At 36.8% G+C, this 22,220-nt stretch overlaps 1 protein-coding gene across 15 annotated transcripts in view; it reads right to left on the bottom strand.

Annotated features, from left to right (window-relative positions):
• Nucleotides 1-1,197: 1,197 nt before the first annotated feature.
• Nucleotides 1,198-22,220, bottom strand: part of PAX2 (paired box 2) — a 65,233-nt gene continuing 44,210 nt past the window's right edge. For 4 of the 15 annotated variants that reach the window (XM_056530539.1, XM_056530544.1, XM_056530540.1 and 1 more), the window contains 7 exons: nt 18,303-18,478; nt 16,104-16,230; nt 9,411-9,620; nt 4,816-4,917; nt 4,192-4,290; nt 2,083-2,169; nt 1,198-1,607 (listed from right to left, as the gene is read on the bottom strand). In XM_056530539.1, coding sequence (XP_056386514.1) covers nt 1,486-1,607; nt 2,083-2,169; nt 4,192-4,290; nt 4,816-4,917; nt 9,411-9,620; nt 16,104-16,230; nt 18,303-18,478 — 923 coding nt within the window. In that variant the 3' untranslated portion in view covers nt 1,198-1,485. Of the gene's footprint in view, nt 1,627-2,082; nt 2,170-4,191; nt 4,291-4,815; nt 4,918-9,410; nt 9,621-16,103; nt 16,231-18,302; nt 18,479-22,220 lie in introns of all 15 variants that reach the window. The other 11 variants (XM_056530551.1, XM_056530554.1, XM_056530552.1 and 8 more) reach the window with 7 other exon arrangements.

Below are 22,220 nucleotides of genomic sequence, written 5' to 3'. Positions count from 1 at the left end.
TTTATGTCAGTGGAGCTAAGGGCAGAACCTAACAAGCCTACATTTGTGATGAAAGTACATAGGGCCCCGTTTTGACTGGCAAACTTTAGACATTATCAGGCTTCCATTCTTAGTTACACCATGTAAAACCTTTTTTTTTTGCTGATTAAAAGTAAAAATATTAATGTTCATTTTAAATAGTATATTATATATATTTTTTTACAAGTGGAATATGAATGTGGTGGAGGCCAAGGCCATATTGTTCAGATGCTTTGGGCAATGGGGATAGGCAGCAAGACAAAAAGTGCCTATTTTAAACATTTTAAAAGTTGCTACAGCATGAATTTATAAATGTATAAACTTTACATTTTTAGGATTCAAATTAATGGCAATGCAAACTGTATGTAAACCTGGAATCTGGGTTGTAAGTGCCATTTTAGTCTAAATTAAAAAAAAATGTTGAATTTACAAAGCCATATCCTGTATTTTGTTATTTTTTATCCACAATGATTTTATGCTAGAGGGACATAACAGGGGTCCCTTAACATTGTACTCCGACACACTAGTGCAAACAAAACAAAAAAGAGGAAATAATATTTCAAGAACTGCCTCCTTTACATAATCCTATGACATTCTCTTTCATTTTCAGCATTTTTTGTTTTTGTGTTTTTTTATAGAAAATTGTCTATTGTAATTTGTACAGACCTTCATGATAAAGCATAAAAACAGTGTATTTTATATATATATTTATATATTCATATATTTTTTTCTCTGTCATTTGACTTCAAAATGTCCTCCACTCTTCTCTGAGATGATTGTTTTTTGTTATTTTTTTTGTTTGTTTGTTTAGTTCTTTTTTTTTTTTTTTCGTTTTTGTTCACTGGTATGGTGTCCGTGTGGAGTTTCATGACATGCCACGCACAATAAATGGAGTGTGGGAGACAGGCATCCAATCCAAGGCAGAAAGGAAAAAAAGAAGGTTAGTTCTGAAATCCCCTAGAGAATTTATTAAAGAAACACTTTTTGATTCCTATAGTCCTCCAATTGCTAATGGCTTTATAATTATTTGGTCAGAACTCTTCTGTCCTCAGCAGATCTTTCCAATGAAATACAATTAGATGGAAAATATTTGAGAATAGTTTTCTCCTTTGATTCTTGTTGTGGCTTATAATTTTTTTCCTTTAGTTTTTTCTTTTACCAATATTTTTTCTTTTGGAGTTCTACAAAAACGTCTTGATTCTTTGCATTGCTGTTTTGAGCATTGTAACACTGGCTAATACGATAAATGTTGCTGCCTTAAGGTCCAAAAGTCCACTGTATAAATTAATTTTCAGGCCTTTTATTTGCAACAAAAGAGTTCCAGTGTCAGGTATGTGGATAAAGTAACAACATAGAGTTGGGTGGTAGACAAGAGTTCAGTCCCTTGCAACTGAACAGTCAGCAGTTGTAGGAGAATGATTGTAGGAGGCATGGCATGAGACAGTCTTCTTCCCAAGAAGATGATGTTCACACAGGTACAATATGGAGGCCTAAGTTCTCGCCCTGTAGTTTCATATGGTTTCCATGGTAACTAGTGGCGGTCATAGGCAGTGGCAGCAGTGGGAGGTGCGGAGCCCCTGGATGTGGCACTATAATAATAAGGGGAACCTGAAAGTTAACACAGGAGAAGAATGGACTGGTTGAAAGGACAACAAAACAAAGACAAACACAACAAGAGTACACATCTATGGTTTCCGAACACGCCCCATTCTAAGTTGGAATATATATCTTAAAGGTAAGAAGCTTTTTAATTGGTAGCTATGAAGTTGGCAACAGGCAATTATATATGAAGTAGACAATCTCAATATACAAACCCATGGAAAGATATAACTATGTATTTAAGAGAATCAAATTTATTGGGGTAGCATTCCTGGCTTTGGTTAGGGTTGGTTTAAACTTGTAATAAGATGACACCCCCTACCCTTTGACTACTAAGCAATACCCATTATGTCCACATTTAAGTTAAGATACAGAAGACTGAAAAATATATCTTGTTTTTGCCCATTAAAAAGCAGTGATCATGGAAATAAAATATTATAGCCCAGGATTTAAGTCATTACTCACTTAGTAATGCTGGATTGCTAAACCTCCATGCTTCATTGTATGTTGTGTACTGAGGATGGCTGTAGGGATTTCCTGAAAATTCACTTCCTAGAAAAGTCAATAAATTAAGAGTTAGTTGTTTTTAAGTATTGAATGTATCCACTATATAGAATCACAATATTGACATTTGCATCATGTGACCAATATTCAAAAAAAAAATCGCCTTTACCAATAAACATAACTCCCAGTGGTTCATTGGCTAAATGTTCACATATTTGTTTAGCCCAGTTGAGGTATTTAGTTTTATTAACACACAATTATATACTGTATATCTTGTTCAATAACTAACATTTGTCTTAATAGGTAAAACAGTTTGCAACCAATAGCTGGACATACAACTAGATAGGTAAGTTGAACACAAAATAATTTTGAAAGAGTTAATGCAAGCAAGGGTGTTCACACCACGATTGTTCATTGTTCATGAGCAATCTAGTAAAATGCTGATGTGTACATGCATGGACAAGCACAGGCTAAATAGACTGTAATGGCCCAAGTGTAGTCAGTTAGTGACAATGTTTGGGTCATTTTCCGAATGCATGTATACGTTTTGAAAGGTTGCCAACATATGTGTGAACCTGGCCTAATATGCCGTAGTAAATACATATATTAAGAAATATATATATATATATATATATATATATACAGGGCTCAAGTCCTGAAGGAACTCGTGGGAACTAAGTTCCTGCACTTTTCCACAGCAGGAACACCATTCCTATTAGTAGGAATCCTGCAGGACCAGCCCTTTAGTGGAAATCTTGGGTGAGTTTCCATACTTTCTTTCCCAGGACTTGATCCCTGTATATATATATATATCATATTTTCCTTGTCCAGACTATGTGTCTAAGGTCGTTGCATCTATTAGCACTAGCTGCATGAATAAATTAATGGTTAACCAAGCTACAAAAAATGGTACCATAAAGATTCATGTTTTATTGAGATATTGTTATTATAACTTCTAATAAACATTGAGCTGATATAAACTGCCCATCTTTTAAATGCTATATATATATATATATATATATATATATATATATATATATATATATCAGATTTTCAGGTCCCATTGTGCATTGGCATACAATAATTTTATTACAGCACTATTGTATATTAGACATACAAAGGATGTGTAGGGAACAGCACAGTTACATGTGTTTCTAGGTGTGCGCAGGGGATGGGGGCAGAGCAGCGGATGGTGGGAAGTGTTTATTGACGAGAAGGTAACGCATGCATACAGGAGGATAATGAGTTTTTGAGCTCAACTGTGACCAAAAGGAACTGAGCTATCTCTTCCCCTGATCACTAATGAAACAAGTGTAATTTCCTCATCAGCACTGAGTTTTATTTCCATCCTCCCCACTCACCCCGCTGCTAGCCCTTCCCAGCAGTTCACTGCACCAACCTGGACTCCTTTTTTCTTTAAGTTGTACAATAATGTCTCAAACAAACACTCTTGTATATTAGGGAGTGGAGTGTTAGGGCTGAAATATGTGTCTGTTCTACAGCTTTATGCAGTGTCATTTAATAGAGCATTCACTCTTACTTATGTTATATATCTCTGAATAAATAAACATGGGCATTAATGCATTGTCAAAGCTATGCCTAGAAGAAATAGCCCTTTGTCCATGAGATCAATACACTGTATCTATAAATATGCTCGGTGAGAAAGTACTGAACCATTAGATCTTGTTCTACTCCTGTCTCGAAAGCTGAAATAAGATGTCTGTGAAGGTAGGTGACTATTGTGCTAAGGTTTTGGCATGCAGCATCAGACAGTTTAAACAATTGAATTATAAAATGGTAAAATATCCGCCCAGTAAATTATTAGGAATAAAGCCTTTTATATTGATTTCATCTGAACGATATTGATTGTCTCTGATATTTGTCAAACGAGAAACAAACTTCTATAAGAGCAAGACAAAAAGCTTAAACTCAACAACAATTGAAGTAGTATTAGATAATATTAAAGCAATTCATTGTCATGTTTAGCTTTGATCACATGGGTTGTAGAATCAGAATTAGACAATGTAACACAAGGAGAAGACATAGATATGCACAAAGTGCAAGACTCACCACTCCCAGTTCTGCAGTGAAACAGACAAGGTTTAGAGCTGGATAGACATGAACAGCACTCCACAGGTTGGACCGAATGGTGGACCGAAACGTTGGTGCCTGTCAATGGAGTGATAATGAGATGCTTCTTTCCTGTCAGTGACCTGTGGAGTGCTGCATACTATGTGTGTCAAGCTCTAAGCATGGGTAGCTAGTGATGTGCTATGAGAAGGGAAAGGATGTAACCCCCTATTAATTGTAAAATACTGTTCCTGCCAGGTGAAAAAATTCCATTTACGGTACTATGGCCCATTGCCTTCTCTGCTGAGTGGTTCCTCTGGTTGAGTGACTTAACAGCAACCAGAAATATTGGCTCACAGAGACCTTTTAGAGCAATCATTAGGTAATGAACAAATAATATTCCCCTTAAGACGTGTGCATTTGTGTACTTAAGTGTCAGTATTTTAATTCTGCAAGGGGACTTAATCACTACTCAACTTTCTTCCCATATGTATACATATATTAAAGGAAGTGTAAATGTTTCTGAATGTGTGGCTCATTATAAAATGTAGAAATCTTAAGTATCTTGCATCTATGACTAAATATTTATAATAATAAATATAATAAATTATATTGTTCACTTACCAGGTACCATTCCGGCCAGTGTTGAGGTTGGGTAGCTTCCTTGTCCTGTCGGGGGAACGTGCGGAGGGTAACCAGGCAGGGTGGTACTTGTCATGTCTCGACCTATAAGCAGATAAACATTTTTTCTCAATTGCTGTAAAAGGAAATCTTGTTTTAAATAAAAATGAATAAATATACACAATTGATACAATTGTCTGGGCTGAGTACTGACAAAGGAAAATGTCCTTCCTATATGTAGGTTCCAAAATAAAAAAATAATGAGATAAAATGAAATAGGGGTTCACAAGAACCAGCAACTAAACATAACCCCTAAAGGTGTGTGAGCCACACCAACATGTGAAACCCCACAGAATAAGAACAACTGCAGTGTATGGTTAAAAATATTGTATTATATAAAGGGTATGCATACAAAATCAATCAATTAAATAGTATGTATAAATATACATTAAAAAAGAGGGGGTTCTGGGGTGAAAAGTCCTGTATAGGTAACAAAATAAATAAATAGGTAAATAGCATAAGGGCCTGACTCTGCTGTATAAGGTGCTAGTGGTAACAAAGTGCAATACAAACAGCAATGCCAAAAAGGTGCAATGATCAGTGCTACAAATAGTGCATGAACAAAAACCACTAATGTGGTGAGTGAAAAGTAATAATAAAACAATACGTAAGATAGAAAAAGTGACTGTGAATAGCAGCAAATACAGTGAAAATAGCAGCTGGTATTATCAATGGCAGGCTTGTGCAAAGGAGACAGGACTCACCCCAGTTTTGCTTTGCTGTTTGTATTACACTTTGTTAGCACTAGCACTTTATGCAGCAGGGTCAGGCCCTTATGCTATACACCTATTTATTTATTTTGTTACCTATACTCTTTTTTAACATATATTTATATATACTATTTTATTGATCCATTTTGTATGCATAACCTTTATACAATAAAATATATTTAACTATACACTGCAGTTGTTCTTATTCTGTGAGGTTTCACATGTTGGTGTGGCTCACACACCTTTAGGTGTTATGTTTAATTGTCTGGGCTGGCAAAACAGTGACACCTGTAGTCCCTATTATTTCAGTAAATTTTGTATACTATAGGATAGGAATCCAATAGATATAAAATATACAAATATACACTCAACGTTCCTTATTTAAGAGGAAGGAAATACCGTACATAAGAAATGTAATGTTCTATGATTGTGTGATGGAAATCATAACTGCCCTGTAGGATTTATTTGGAGAATTTAGATTCAGTTATAGTTGATAACATTGAATCCAAAATGAAATCCTGGATTTGGTGCATGCTAAGTACAAATCTCCTGAGTGATATAGGATTTTCTAGTATATACTGTGGTGTAAGTTTTAAGTCAGTGACGAAAAGGAGTGGAGAGCACATTCCATAACCAACATCAGTCATCTGGAAATAGCCTCAGCCTATTCAGGCATATCGACTTGGAAGTGATGTCAATGTTGCTGAGTTCCCCTAATCCCAGATAAGGCTGCTATATTGCCAGTAACTTCCATTAAATACTAGCCATGGTAATTAGCCTACAAACTAAAGTTAGCAAGGCTGAATCTATATTACTCTTCTCATAGAACTTTATGGTTGACTTATACTTGGTTGTCATTGCCATGCAAATCCCACAGAAAGGATCAGCTCAGGAAGTTAAAACTATTTTAATGTTCTCGATCACTACCCTGGAACCCAATGAACCAAACACTCCTGTAGGCTGCTCAGATGACTTACTGGTTTACAAGATTAAAAATTATTTGTCTTTAACCTAGTATGTGATAATGAAATTGACTATGACCAAACGCCTCTAAATCCCATGTTACATGCTGTAAGGTTAGACAAAGACACAAGGATTTTCAGCATTTACAAGTGGCAATATGATCATATTTAAATATTAGAAGCATTATTGTAAAACAATAGTTCAATGAGTAAAGATTTGTTTTTTTATATACTGAGATGAGTTTTTTCATCATTAAACCATTTCCATCTACATACTACAATGAAAACAAGTACATTGCCCTGAAAATAAAAAGTAGAAATTCTTTTTTAAAACATTTCTTCAGGATTTTCATGTGTTTCTGGGGCACAACTTTTGGAATGGATTACATGGATATTAATTGACTTGTGATTCAACAGATTGAACGATAAAATCTACAGCACCCGATCTTGTATACAACTGCAGTGGTAACGAAACACAACTATTCCTATAAAGACAACTCTTTCTCACAATGCACTTCCAATGCCATTTTACAGAGGAACCATTCCCATTCCTGATATGTCTTATTTATGTAACCCATTAAATAAAAGTTCTAATGTATCTTAAGTATTTTTGAGCTGTCTAGTTCCTATGTTATTTCTACTTAAAATGTATGATTTAATTAACAACTGGGTGTTCCCATTTCCATGGTCAAGTGGGGTGAATAAGTTAGTTTAGAGAGCTATCTCACCAGTGTATTTTTTGTTCCTCTGCACAGACTTTACTTTGACCAGGTTCAATAATCCAAGCAGGTTACACCAGGTTTCAGTTATCTGAACTTTATTCCAAATTCATTAAAGGGGTACTCCAGTAAAAATAATTTTTTTAAATTAACTTATGACAGAAAGTTAAACAGACTTCTATTTAAAACTTGTAATCCCTCCAGTACTTATCAGCTGTTTTATGCTCCACAGGGAGTTATTTTCTTTTTTAATTTAATTTCTGTCTGACCACAGTGCTCTCTGCTGACATCTCTGTCCATATGAGGAACTGTCTGAAGCAGGAGAGGGTTGCTATGGGAATTTGCTTGTACTCTGGACAGTTCCTGAGATGGACAGAGTTGTCGGCAGAGAGCACTGGGGTCAGACTGAAAAGAATTCCAGAAATAAATACCATTTCCTGTGGAGCATAGAACAGCTGATAAGTACTGGAAGGATTAAGATTTGTATATAGAAGTAATTTACAAATCTGTTTAACTTTCTGGCACAAGTTGATTTAAAAAAAAATAATTGTTTTCCACCGGAGTACCCCTTTAAAATCTACAGACACAATAGAATCAACAGGACAAGAACACTTGCACATTCCAGATAAATATTGCATTCTTAAGTCCCTTTTACATGGTCAGATTATCAGGCAAATGAGTGTTCCTAGAAAAGCTCATTACCAATGGCCGATGTAAAAGGACTAACAATTAGCCGGTGTATGAGCCAAAGTTAGTTTGTTGGCTACATGGATCTTTTGTGCAGCCATTAAAATTATCAATATCGGCCACACAACGCCTCGTGTAAACAGTGGATGAGTCCAATAGTAATTTATTTAAAGGGCTACACAGTTGAGGAAGCCTTGTGAAGGCTTAGCAAATAAGCACTGACAACTGAGATTGGCGCTCATTGTCTGCCTCCTCAAGGTCCATGTAAAAGGACGTTTCATCATAAGGCTAATGCTATGATTAAGAATGTGAGAGTAATTCCAAACTTGTAGGCATTCTTGTCATGTTGTTTTTCTTTTCCAGTGAATTTGACTATGATTTGAAAAATTGCATATCTTTTTTACCCTAGTGCTGGAGTGACCTGTTTTCTCTTGGATTGTTGTAGAGGGGGTGCTGTCAGCACCGATTGGAAAGTATCACAATTTGTAATGACCCCCGCTAACCAATTGGCAATTTATTCATATAATTTCAATAAGAATAAAAGAAGAAGTGCAGTTTTAAAGGTGTACTCCGCTGCATATGACGTCATGAGCTCCTGGTGCCGGCTCCAGCATTCAGAACAGTTTGTTCCAAACGCAGAGCAGCGGAGTCCCCCTTTAAGGAAAGATGGTCCAGAATTGTCCCATTTATGAGTAATTCCACAACTAAGACAGAGATGTCAGGAAAGCTGACCCATCCTCTTTAAATTAAAGTCGACCCAGTGGTCATGTGATCTCTTCAGTGCAGCTTCAGAAAACTCTGTGATCTGCTACATTTCATTTGCAAGAGCAGTTGCTTCTCTTTGATAAACTCTCCGCTATTTGACACCCTCAGGCATATGGGGAGTTACTGTTTAGATTCCTCTTTAATTTTGATGATACATTGGTAATTACTTGTGTTAAAAGCTTTACAAAGACACAACAGCGTTTTTTTCTTTTAAAAGGACATCTTTACCAGGTTGTCTTCATTGTGCTATATCATCTTAAAATACTTAAAGTTTTATTATAGGCTGTATCATTAAGCATCTAGGTAATATAAAATAAAAAATTTGTCCATAGCATACATATACAACATTGACAGTAAAAGCCACTTTTTGAGATTTTTTTGAAAGCAAGTTTGAAGCCTCCACTATTTTTTGCTATAGATGTACATTTTCTATAGATCTTGCAGGTGATCAACAGTGTCAGCCTGGGGGGTGATAGTCCTCTGCCACTCAAGCCAACTAGTCTTTAATAGTAAAAAATGAACAAATTATAAAAACAAAACATCTAATAATAGGTAGACAGAAGCCCTAGTAATAAAAATAAGGACTTTTCTCTACAATTTATGTGGGGTTGATCTGACAAAATTTTTCTAAATAGTCAGATAAACGCCCATTTTGTATAGGTAGATGACTTATGCATGAGGGTAAGTTTTAGTACCTGCTATGAGTGGCTGGCTGCCGAACTGCCCGTAGGGAGGGCCATGGTGGGTGAAGGAGCTGTACGTAGGTGTGGAAGCATCAACGGTGAGGGCCATCTGAAAAGGCTGAAGATCAGCCAGCCCCGAGCTGGCCAGTGTAGAGGGAGTGAAGGGAGTAAGGGAAGCTTCATGAGGCTCTTGCTTTACATAGAGGTGAGAGGAGTAACTCTCTGTGAGGAAGAAGGAAATGGATGGACAGAAGACGGGCAGACAAACAGACACAGGTTGGGTGAAACACAGAAAGAGAAAAAAAATATATGTATAAATGTAAATGGAATGATAAAAAAAACAACAAAATAAAATAAAGAGGGATTAAAATAAGTAAAAAATGATTTTTCTAGGCGGTCTGGCACCTTGATAATTATTCTACTTGTACTGCATTATGTTTTGCCTTTTATTATATTCTGGTGTCCTGTAAGACTCCACAAAATGTACAGTAACACTATATTAGTCATTGTGAGCCCATGCTCATGTGTAATGTTAATGCTTAGCAGACAGTAACGTACTAGAAAAGAGACACACGTTCACCTTTTAATGTAGAAATCTAAATTACATAAAAATATCTCTATAGAGCTGTGATTTTCCATCAAGATTTATTGACCTTAATAGGGAGAATGTTTTTGGGGATCTGATTTAATGCTTCTGTTGCCATGGACCATGAATCTAGTTTATATAGTCACCTTTCCTATCTCTGTAAACAAGCTGGTTTTCTACTTTAAATACTTTAAATAAACCCAGCCTTTTTGGAGGACTTAGTTAAATGAATTGGTAATCTTTTGTATTGCATGCTCCCTAAATCACTTCAGCATTCAAGCAAGTGCTGATCGGCATGTGGATTTGCACTTAGCCAAAACCCAGAGGATACAATTTTAGAGTAAAAGCCGAAATCGGCAACAAAAGGAATTATGCTGCATTTAATACTTTACATTGTTTATTGTGTGTTTACTGTTGTAAGCAGCCAGAGGCCTACTGCTTAAGGTATTGGTTGACTGTTCCTGTATATTTCTATAGCACTAATAATATACAATGAGATATTTTTTTTAAATAACATAATATATTGACTAAGTTGTAAGGCTCGGATCTGTCTTATTGTTCTGTACTTTAATATTCTTAAAGGGGTTGTTTAGTAAAGACAACCTCTTTTTTAAAAAGATGTCAGCCCAGTGATAGGTTTCTGACTCCCTGGAAGCAGATGTTTTTATCAAGTAAAGATATGTCTGGCCAGATATTTCCTTCACAGTATTAATTCTATAGCACATGGTTGGATCCTGTCTTCTAGAGTGAGAGCAGACCTTTATGACCCACCACCTGCCCTGGGTTATAGGGGGCATAAATCAAGTGATCTCCCCTCTAGAACAACCTTTTAAAGTGTCACTGTCACTTAAAAAATACTTTTAACATGTCATAGAGGCATGTCCAAAAATTTGGATCGGTTTGGGTTCTGCGTGCTCAGACCCCCGCTGATAGAATGAGGTGGGAAAAGCACTCATCCCAAAAGCACTTTCTTTCCTCATCTCGGTGTAACATACAGACTTAATAGAAAGTCAATGGAACCACTCATCTGTTTTGTTTTAAAATTTCTTTTTATTGAATTTAAACAACAAAACACATCTGCAGCAAGGAGAGTAACAGGGATCAAAAGCATTCTCTCAGCCCGTACTAGCAATCGGTGGGGGAGCACACAAACCCTGACGGATGAAAACTTTTGACTTGTTAAAAGTTTTTTTGTTTTATATTTTTTTAAGTGACAGTAACACTTTAAGCTTGAGAATGCTTGAAACTAAATACTCTATCAAGGTTAATTATATATAGCCCACACTAAAGAGGTTCAATGAGCGCATATACTTATCAGTGTCATAAAAAATCATTTAAATTTTGATTTATCAAGAAATTATATTAGACCATTGTTTACTGTGAAAACACCATACACACCAGTGTTATTGTAACAAACATTGCCTCATGACGTATAGGCAATACGTATATCCAGTATCAAGTGAAGGGGTGGGCTTTATTGCCATGAATATCTAAATAAAGGTCCAGGCACTTGTTTTATTCATGATAATGTTCTATATGTAAAACCACAACGATAAGGAATGACATAAGAAGATTATGAGATTGACCAACATATAATTACTGGAATATAATATCAATGATCCCAGTTCCTTGTTCATCTGTTCAGATTTAGTTGTTGCCACCTGTGATAAATGTCTTTCTCTAGAATGCTGAAGTAGTCATTCTTTAGGTTCCATCACTAGAATTGATTCTCCCATGAAATATAACAAATGGATTTTGCAGGACAGAGAAGACACCCAGAGCTTTTTAACAAGGCAGTTTAATCCACCAAATTATATTATTATGTTATTTCCTGCTGGCAGCCCTTATTGAATCTGCACATTTTAAATTATTTTGTCAAATAAAACGATTGAACTTGGAAAAATGATTCAGGAGGGGGTGGAAATATCAGTAACCATGAGGAATAGCTCCAATGGTGTCTGCTTCAAAGTGAAACTCTGATCCAAATATGTAGTGAGTCTAGGTAGAGGATACTTAATGTGATTATCTTCTAACAGCACAAAAAAAAACACAGCTCTCACCTTGACAAAACTACACCAAATGAATCTACTTCCCTTCCCCATAATAATCACTCCATGAATCATTCATCTTTAATAGATTATGCAAATAGAAGGACATAAAATCAACAATGATCAATAATGCCAGGCGTTTAATTGCTCGTAAAAAAAAGGGAAAACATTTTAAGATTAAGCGTGATCTACAACCTTTTTTGGCTAATGACACCATTATTCCAAAAACTGGAACATGGCCTAAGTGCAGGAAAAAAAGCCCTCACCCCCTCCTCCCTCTTCTAAAGCTTTTTCCTTAATCTGTCCTTTAAAATGTTTACCTTCATTACTGTTGGTAAACAGCACTGAGTCTTAATGAGAGTTTCCCCGCTCCTCTACCGCCTGATTGAAATCCTGCATACAGATGAACATGTTAGTGCTAAGGTGCCACCTGGGAGTGTCACGCTGAGCCTGCAATGAACTTTCCTCGCACTTGGACCGAGATAGATCAGGCAGAGGCATCTCAATGACATTGAAAAGATGTAACAGAGAGGCTTGACATGTGTAGCCTACTGAATATGCAATCGGATACCATAAGCTTTAGCACACTTTTTTTTGCCACCCTGTACACTAACCATATCTGTGCAGAAACCCATTACTATTTCGCATCTGCCTTTCGAAGGGAAGCAGCCCAGACTACATAAATATACAGAGAGTTGTGACCTTGGGTAATTCACCTTACCCTCGGAAGCTGTGGTTCATGACCTACTCCAGCACTGTCACAGATAATAACAGCTGAGTGATTATTACTCATTTATTGCACTGTTTCACTACATTACAGTCCACCAGCACTTCTGTCCCCACCTAGCTGTATAAATGTATCTTCAACAGCTGCTCTCATGCACATAAAACCATAATATTGTTTATGACACGTTACACATCCTAAGCATAATATTGTATCCCCAGATCAGCCTGGATAGTATGTGTGTTCAACCCCTTAAGGACTCAGCCCATTTGGACCTTAAGGACCTCAACTCGCTTTCGTTTTTTCCTCCTCCCCTTCAAAAAATCATAACTCTTTTATATTTTCATCCACAGACTAGTATGAGGGCTTGTTTTTTGCGTGTCCAGTTGTCCGTTGTAATGTCATCACTCACTTTACCATAAAATGTATGGCGCAACCAGAAAAATACTATTTGTGTGGTGAAATTAAAAAGAAAATGGCAATTTTGCTAATTTTGGAAGGTTTTGTTTTCACGCCGTACAATTTATGGTAAAAATGACATGTGTTTTTTATTCTCTGGGTCAATACAATTAAAATGATACCCATGATTATACACTTTTCTATTACTGTTTTCTATTAAGTTGCAAACTTTTTAACCAAATTAGTACGTTTAAAATCCCCCTATTTTGAAGACCTATAACTTTTTCATTTTTCCGTATAAGCGGTGGTATGAAGGCTCATTTTTTGCGCCGTGATCTGTACTTTTTATTAATACCATATTTGCTTATACAAAACTTTTATTACATTTTTTATTAAAAAAAATTGGAATAAAATGTTATAAAAAAAAGCAGCTATTTGGGACTTTTTTTTTTTTTTTACGTTCACGCCGTTCACCATACGGGATCATTTACATTTCATTTTAATAGTACGGATATTTACACACGCGGCGATACCAAATATGTTAATAAAAAAATTTTGGGGGGTAAAATAGGGAAAATGGGACAATTTACGTTTTTATTGGGGGAGGGGGTTTTTTCTTATTTTTTTAACTTTTTTAACTTTTATTTCAACACTCTTATAGTCCCCATAGGGGACTATTTATAGCAACCATTCGATTGCTAATCCTGTTCAGTGCTATGTATAGGACACAGCACTGATCAGGGTTATCGGTCATCTTCTGCTCTGGTCTGCGGGAAGGCAGATCAGAGCAGAAGACTCCCGGAAGACAACGGAGGCAGGTGAGGGGACCTCCGTCTGCCGTGCAGGATGATCGGATCGCCGCGGCAGCGCTGCGGGCGATCTGATCATCCTGTTAAGTGATCGCGATGCTGCAGATGCCGTGATTTGTATTGATCACGACATCTGAGGGGTTAATGGTGGACATCCATGGGATCGCGGATGTCCGCCATTACCGGCAGGTCCCTGGCTGCGATCCACAGCCGGGACCTGCCGCGCATGATGCCGGCATCGCTCCGATGCCCGCGGTTATGATCAGGACGTAAATGTACGTCCTGGTGCGTTACGTACTACATCACCAGGATGTACATTTACGTCCTGCGTCATTAAGGGGTTAAGAAGCTTATACTATTTCTTCAATGTGTGAACTATAACTTTAACTGGTGTTTTTATTGATCGTGCTATTGACATATCAACACCCAGGTTTGTTTATCTTCGTCTCTCTTGCCTTTTTGGCTTTGTAGTGTTTTGGGACATAATACCAATTCTTAAAATGTCGACAACAGCAGATAAGTGTGTTGAACATTTAGGGACCAGTGACCTATTAGTTCCTGTGATTATGAGTATGAGATAAAGTTACTCATGAAGACCAATCTAGAAAAATGACAGCTAGAATCTGGTTGGTTATTATGGGTAACAGTAGGTGTGTTTGCCTAATAACTACTTGAGGCACTGTAGTCTTAAAGAATCTGGCCATTTTTCATTACCCCTTTTGTTATGTTTACTCGATATTTCACAGGAATCCCGATGTATATCTCAGACATACACTTATGGCAATCATCATAAAAATTTATAGTACAGTATATGTTTTTTTTATTGCATCTGGCTCTAAGGAATAGCACAGAAGTGCTCAGTTTTTCATCCAGCAAACCCTAAGGGCTCATTCACATTACGGAATCTCCACCCAGAGATATTCTGTGCAGAGATTCTGTCTAAAGCGGGTGCCAGCAAAATAAGCCGGCACTAGGACCGCTCAGAAATGCTCATTAGACGGCAATGCATTTCAGGGTAGATTCAGCCGAAAAAATGAGTCTGGGGTCCGGAATTCTTTAGTGTGAATGGTGCAGCTGAATCCCATTTAAACAATGGGAGGCTGCTGAACCATATTTTCCAAGCAAAATTCTGGAGTGCAATTCCACTCCGTAGTGTGAATAGGCCCCAACACAAAATCTGTAGTGTGAATGGGCCCTAATGGGCCCTAACACAAGCCCCTAAATGAGACCATACAGAAAATAAAGAATTACACAGTCCCCTCTGATTCTTTATTAGCGTTCTCCGTATAATTGGATTACTGTTTGTTGGATGAGTCACGTAACTAGGATATTTGAGAATATAAATACGTAGAAAGTTCACGACCAATCATAATCCAATAAATATTTTCACACTAAGTACAATGACTTTTCTTGAATCCAGCACTCTTGCTGCCAACTTCTTGTTTTCCCAACATTTAATTTAAAATATGATATGCAGCACACCACTTCAACATGTCTTATGCACACTAGTACTGAAGACTAGTGGTGTAGCTAGTAGTGGCTAGTATTAGACCGTCACATATACATCACTCTTATTCTGCATAGACTACGGAGATTAGATTCATGTATACGGAAAGATAGCTTTCTCTATTGTGACAACACAATGCAATTGTCAATAATATGTCATTGCTTCTCAATTGCCTACAGATCCTTTTTATTATATTTCAAGAGGATTTAAAGACCCTCTAGGCATAGGAGCCCAGTTGTAACTGCAAGCTTCTAAACACCTAGTGTTATGAAGAGTCTGTGACAAGTTAAGTAAACTTATAGCCAACACACAACTTAAAAATATTACCTTCTATATTTAAATAATACAATTAAATACACATTTTTGCACTGAACAGAAAAGAGCGATATAAAGAATGATTACGTTACTGATAACACATTATTAGTAAGTAGAAGTAAAAATGGATGATCATTATATTAGATGGTTAATATTTTATTTTTTTTATGTACTAAAGTACGCACACATTCAAGCACTGGAAACTTTGAGTGCTGTTGGAGGACTTCTCTTTTAACCCTTACAGCACTGATAGGGACATAACCATGTGTACCAATATTAGACTATTAATTAGAATTGTAGGGAAGAGATTCACTTACCAGTTACCACTGGATAGCTCTGAGGTCCTGAAACATTGCTTCCTAAGTCTGCATTGCCAGAGGCTGTTAAACTAGATTTGACTTCATCCAGACCAGGGGTTAGTGCTGGAAGGGAGTATTCATTTGCCTGATGGTCAACAAAAAGTAAAATAACCATGACTAAAAGCAGCTAGTGTAGAGTAAACCAATTTATGAAATCTGTTGCCCCTTGATGTTATAGGCCCTATGTGGCTTGCTGTCCATTGACTACCTTAGAAAATTGTTTAATTAGAGAAGTTTTAATAATTGTTAAAACCATGAAAAGTACAGAAAGTCACTGAAATGATCTTGTATATCTTGTGAATAAAGTTAAGACTAGATGCTTTCTAGCCAATTAATACAGTTTTTACAGAAGTGTATAATGCGTCCTATTGTGTTTATTATGTGTACGTTTTGTATATGTTTTAAAACGTGTCACCTTTTCACTGCATATTGGAAATAAAAATACAGACAGCCACACCACATAGAATGGGTTAGTGTCAAGCTTGGTGTGTGCTATCAGGTAAAAAGCTGATTACTTATTTTGCAGACAACATGAATGAAAATGATGTGTGAAGTGTAAACTACATCATTAGAAAATAAAATAGTTGGGAGCTAATCATAAATAAACTGAAATAATTGTATGTAACTGTAGGCTTAGGTCATTTCCATTAAAAAACCTTAAGCCCAGATGATACTTGAGGAACAGCTAGTTTTTGGTTTCCCATCTCATAGATTTTTCTGGAAATATATTAAAAATAGAAAACGAAACCCCAAATCACCTGTCTTCCTAAATCATCAGTGTTTGATTTTGTGAATGATGTGCTTCATTAAATACAATGGAAGGACACTCCCCCATCACCCTGTTCTTATTCTCCCTCTTCCTGTGCATTGGGGTATGAAATTGGGGAGTGGGCCAGAGCACATGGCCAACAGAAGGGTGGGAGGGGGAGTCATTGAATTTGAAAGGGTGTCCTGTCCAAAACAATCTAGTAATTGCCTTCTTATTATGGTTTTCTCTGGAGCAGACCCTGCTCTCTACAGCTGCCTTTTCAAAAGGATAATAAACAAGGGGAACCAAAAAAAAAAGAGAGAGAAAAAAACTCTTACTGATTAATATTACATTAAATTAAAACTGATTTTCTGCTCTTTCTTGCCCCCTTTTTTTCATCTACACGCCCCCCCACCTCTATGCCTGGACGCCACAGCCTAGTCATTTCCAATTCCTTTTCGTATTGATCTTCCTGTTGAAATCAGTTTCGTAATTAGCTGCAAATTAGGCCTTCTACTGGGGGTGAAGCTACCCCCTGATTTATCACCGGAGTAATTCGCTGTGATCGGAGAGAAATTAAAATGAACTCAATTAGGCTTTAGATTTGCTTTATGGGCCCTGCTTTAAGTTTCAGGGGGAAAAAAATGACTGTGCTGGCGTTTAATAGTCTAATGAAAGTAAATAAAGGTTATCCATTGTAATAAACTCTGGGACTCTGGGAAAAGAGAAAAAAAATTGCACTCAAATATGCCTTTTTCTTCATTTTAGGTTTTATAGTTTGGGGCATTTCAAAAGATTTTTTATTAATTTCATGTTCCATTAAGATAAACAACCTTTATGATACAAATAGAAAGAGGAGATAAAGTGCTAGGAGCTGATCCAAAGGTCTACAATTCCTTTGTTTTATATGCGGCCTTAAAGTAGAGAAAAGTGGTTTAAAGGGCAAACTAGGCTTCTTTTAACTGGCACAAGGTACTCTATTACCTGGTCTATAGTATAATGTTTGATTCTGTTACATAAGTAAAAAGCTTGAACTTTACAAAAAAGTTAAAGTATAATGAGTTAAAGGAAAAAACGAGATTCTTGACCTGATAATTTTAGATTAAAAATTAAAAGTTAAGTTGTCTAAGTTTTCATCATCACCAATATTGCTCACATAAGTTATGTATAGAGATGGTTGAGGTACAATGGAATTTTCTGCGTATTGAGACAGGATTTGGGAAGTTTATCTTTTCCAATATATTTGCCTTATGGTGTGTTATTTAGTGTTTTGATGTAGTATAATGTGTACTGAAGTATGTAGAAGTGGTGAAGTAGTGTAAAAAGAAACAAAATGAAGTCTATTGCAGCCAGTACTTTCCTATTTTACTCAAACTCGAAAGATAGAATATTTCTGTCATCCACTTTACCTGTTCCGATTTGATGTGTTCTGAAGTCTGAAAGACATCGGAATATGATGGGCGTTCAAATACTCGATCTAAGGCTTCCAACTGTTGCTGGGTGAAGTTGTCTGCACGTAGGTGTTTCCGTAAGCTCTCTACGCTGCTCTGAGAATCTCCATTTGGACCAGAACCATCAGAACCATCTATGTAATAAAAAAGGACACAGCAATGATAACTGCTTTTAGCTGAGCCCAAGATGCTATTTATTACCTAGAGGCATAAGGTACATGACATGTTTTCATGAGGTTATTTTTTGGTGTTATCTATCTTGGAACAACACATTCTACAATGTTCATTCTTGTACTGTGTTAAAGGGTCCTATATACAGCATGACAAATATGTAGGTTATTAATAATGCTTTATTATAACAAATGGATAAATATTAGCTCTTTGGTTGTTGTGTGCTGACTTTTACATCTAGAGCTGATTGTCTGTTGAGGATGGGTAGATGTATTTCAGCGCTGTGTATTCGATTTCAAAGTGTAAATTCCATCTATAGCAAAAGTATTCTCCCATTCTGTTCCAGTGGGAATGATGCCGGGAGATTACATTAAGGCCGATAAATCTTATTCTTTGCAGGTGAATGTTGGATATGATATAATCAATATTACATTATATAGCATGGAGCAGTATCCTTCATAAGCTAATGTAAAATATCAGATATTGATTAGAGGAAGTACAAAGCATTTTGTCTGACCCTTTAACAAAGCATCATTACGGTCACACTAGAGGAAATGGCCCATGTTGATTTCTCTCTATGTTCCCTTTAGAAATGATTATAAATGGTTCTGCGTGTTATTATTAAAAATGATATCCCTATATGTATATTGTTTCTTTACCTTTGTACAGATAGTGTAGTTATAATGTGTTTGGGTTAATTAATAAACATGGTATACATCAAAGAGGTATGCGGGATGCTGGCATTCTCTTTATTGTGGGGCCTTTCCAGAGTGTGGAGTAACAGCTCCGGTTAAAGGGGTATTCCGGGCAAAAATATTTTATCCCCTATCCAAAGGATAGGGGAAAAGGTGTCTGATCGCGGGGGGCCCGCTGCTGAGACCCCCCCAATCTCCCTGCAGCACCCACATTCTATGCGGGTGCTGAATCTCCAGTTTCGGAAACCTCCGGGTTTTCAGTACTAGGGACGTGACGTCACGCACCCTCCATTCATGTCTATGTGAGGGGGCGTGATGGCCGTCACGCCCCCTCCCATAGACATGAATGGAGGGGGCGTGGGGTGACGTCACGTCCCCAGTCCTGGAAACCCGGAGGTTTCCGGAACTGGAGATTCAGCACCCGCATAGAATGCGGGTGTTGCAGGGAGATCACGGGGGGTCTCAACCGCAGGCCCCCCCGCGCTCAGACACCTTATCCCCTATCCTTTGGATAGGGGATAAAATATTTTTGCCCGGAATACCCCCTTTAAACTCTTCTTCAGGATTACTATAAATACAGGTTCTGGTTATTTGGGCTCCTGTTGCTAAGGAAAAGCCGTCATTACAGTAAACTGCTTTACTATGGCTGTGAGATGTTGGACAGGGGTCTCCATTCTGCACACATCGCAAAATGATATGAAAAATACAACCATACAATAGGTATGTTTGAAAAAAAATTGCCATATTTTTAATGTTGAAGTTGAAGTTGCTCTATGCAAGTCTATGGTAAAGCGGCCGTCAAAACACAACATTATGGTGTGTACACTGACATACACTTTTCCATAGTCTTTCATGGTGCCCATTATAATATAATATAAATATATAATATATATAATATAATATAAATAATATACTGTTTGTTTTTAACATAATTAAGATTGTATGTGTGAACTCAGCTTCAGGTGAACGTGTCCACAAAGTATAGGGGTCAAGGCATGCACAGGGTCTTTCTATTTTGGGATAGGCAGTATGGTGACTTTAACTTGCACCAATAATGGAAACTATTTGGATTTTATTCCCTCCAGTTACAAGCCTGGTATGATATCAACAGACCCATACTGACTTTGAGATACAAATATACTATAAGGAAAATAGTTGCCATACGTGTTACGAAAAATAAATATGGGCACATGTAAAATTTAAGAAACAGTATTGAGTTAAATTCATGGGTGTCCTGCTAGATTTTGGGGCAACACAGACAATATATGTGTTTATATTTAAAATGGCTGTAAGCAAATAATCCTCTTCAGACAGAATTTTTCCATTTGGTCAGGATAATCATTAGTACCAGTAAGTACATCATGATGAACACATTGTGGTAGTATAAACTGAACCAACACCGGTTATACCTCCCTCTCATATTCTATGCTGTTGGAACACCCTTTGATTTTAAGTTATGCGTCATTGAGATCTTGCTAAACATCATAGGTTAATGATTAACCTTTGCATTCATGTAGAGGCTTATTTATGATCCTGGAATAGTTTAAGACGTCAACTAAGATCTAACTTTATGTCTGTCTTCATAGTGGCATTGTTAAAGGGGTACTCTGGTGGAAAACTTTTTTTTTTTTTAATCAACTGGTGCCAGAAAGTGAAACAGATTTGTAAATTACTTCTATTAAAAAAATCTTAATCCTTACAGTGCTTATTGAATACTATAGAGGAAATTCTTTTCTTTTTGGAACACAGAGCTCTCTGCTGACATCATGACCACAGTGCTCTCTGCTGACATCTCTGTCCATTTTAGGAACTGTCCAGAGCAGCATTTGTTTTCTAAGGGGATTTTCTCCTACTCTAATTTCCTCTGTAGTATTCAGCAGCTAATAAGTACTGAAAGGGTTAAAGAGGTATTCCAGGCAAAACCTTTTTTTATATATATCAACTGGCTCCGGAAAGTTAAACAGATTTGTAAATTACTTCTATTAAAAAATCTTAATCCTTCCAATAGTTATTAGCTTCTGAAGTTTTCTGTCTAACTGCTCAATGATGATGTCACGTCCCGGGAGCTGTGCATGATGGGAAAATATCCCCATAGGAACGGCACAGCTCCCGGGACGTGAGTCATCAGAGAGCAGTTAGACAGAAAACAGCAACTCAACTTCAGAAGCTAATAACTAATGGAAGGATTAAGATTTTTTAATAGAAGTCATTTCCAAATCTGTTTAACTTTCCGGAGCCAGTTGATATATAAAAAAAAGTTTTGGCCTGGAATACCCCTTTAAGATTTTTTAACAGAAGTCATTTACAAATCTGTTTAACTTTCTGCCACCAGTTGTTTTCCACCGGAGTTCCCCTTTAAATAGCATTTAAAAGCCATACTTTGCTCCTCTAGATGGATATAGACAGTAGTTGCTCAGTTGTAACCCAGATTATAGAATTATGATCTTGTCATTCACCCTGTACAACTATAAGGACCCATAGTTGGCCATATATACTAATCTTATGGAAGCTGAACTCACCGATTTTAGTGTGACTTGCTAAAACTCTAATGTATCATAGAAAGAAGGATCAGGCCTGTGTACTTTTAATATACCCATTCCTTTTGTTCTTAGAGAACATAAGCATCCACCAAAGATGTCTGGCAGTGGCTTACTCCCTTCTCTTCAAAAGAACCATGTTCATGCTTTGCCAAACCAAGTGTTTATGTGTATGAGGAGGGGGTCATTAGGAATAGTCTTTGCCTGAATCTGCCACCTTTGGGACCAACATGCAATCTACTAGTAGTTTTAATCACCAGGTAGCCACTGATGGTCAGATATATTGGACATATACTAAGCAATGCTGTATATTTAAAAAGATAAGCTGAGCTCTATAAAAGCACTTAAAGGGGTACTCTGGTGGAAAACGTGTTTTTTATTTTAAATGAACTGGTGCAAGAAAGTTAAACAGATTTGCAAATTACTTCTATTTAAAAATCTTAATCCATTTAGTACTTATCAGCTGCTGTATA

The sequence above is a fragment of the Hyla sarda genome, chromosome 7, assembly GCF_029499605.1.
Source record: "Hyla sarda isolate aHylSar1 chromosome 7, aHylSar1.hap1, whole genome shotgun sequence".
Classification (NCBI taxonomy): domain Eukaryota; kingdom Metazoa; phylum Chordata; class Amphibia; order Anura; family Hylidae; genus Hyla; species Hyla sarda.
The sequence above is the reverse complement of the archived record's forward strand: the minus strand, read 5'-3'. Positions and strand labels throughout refer to the sequence as shown.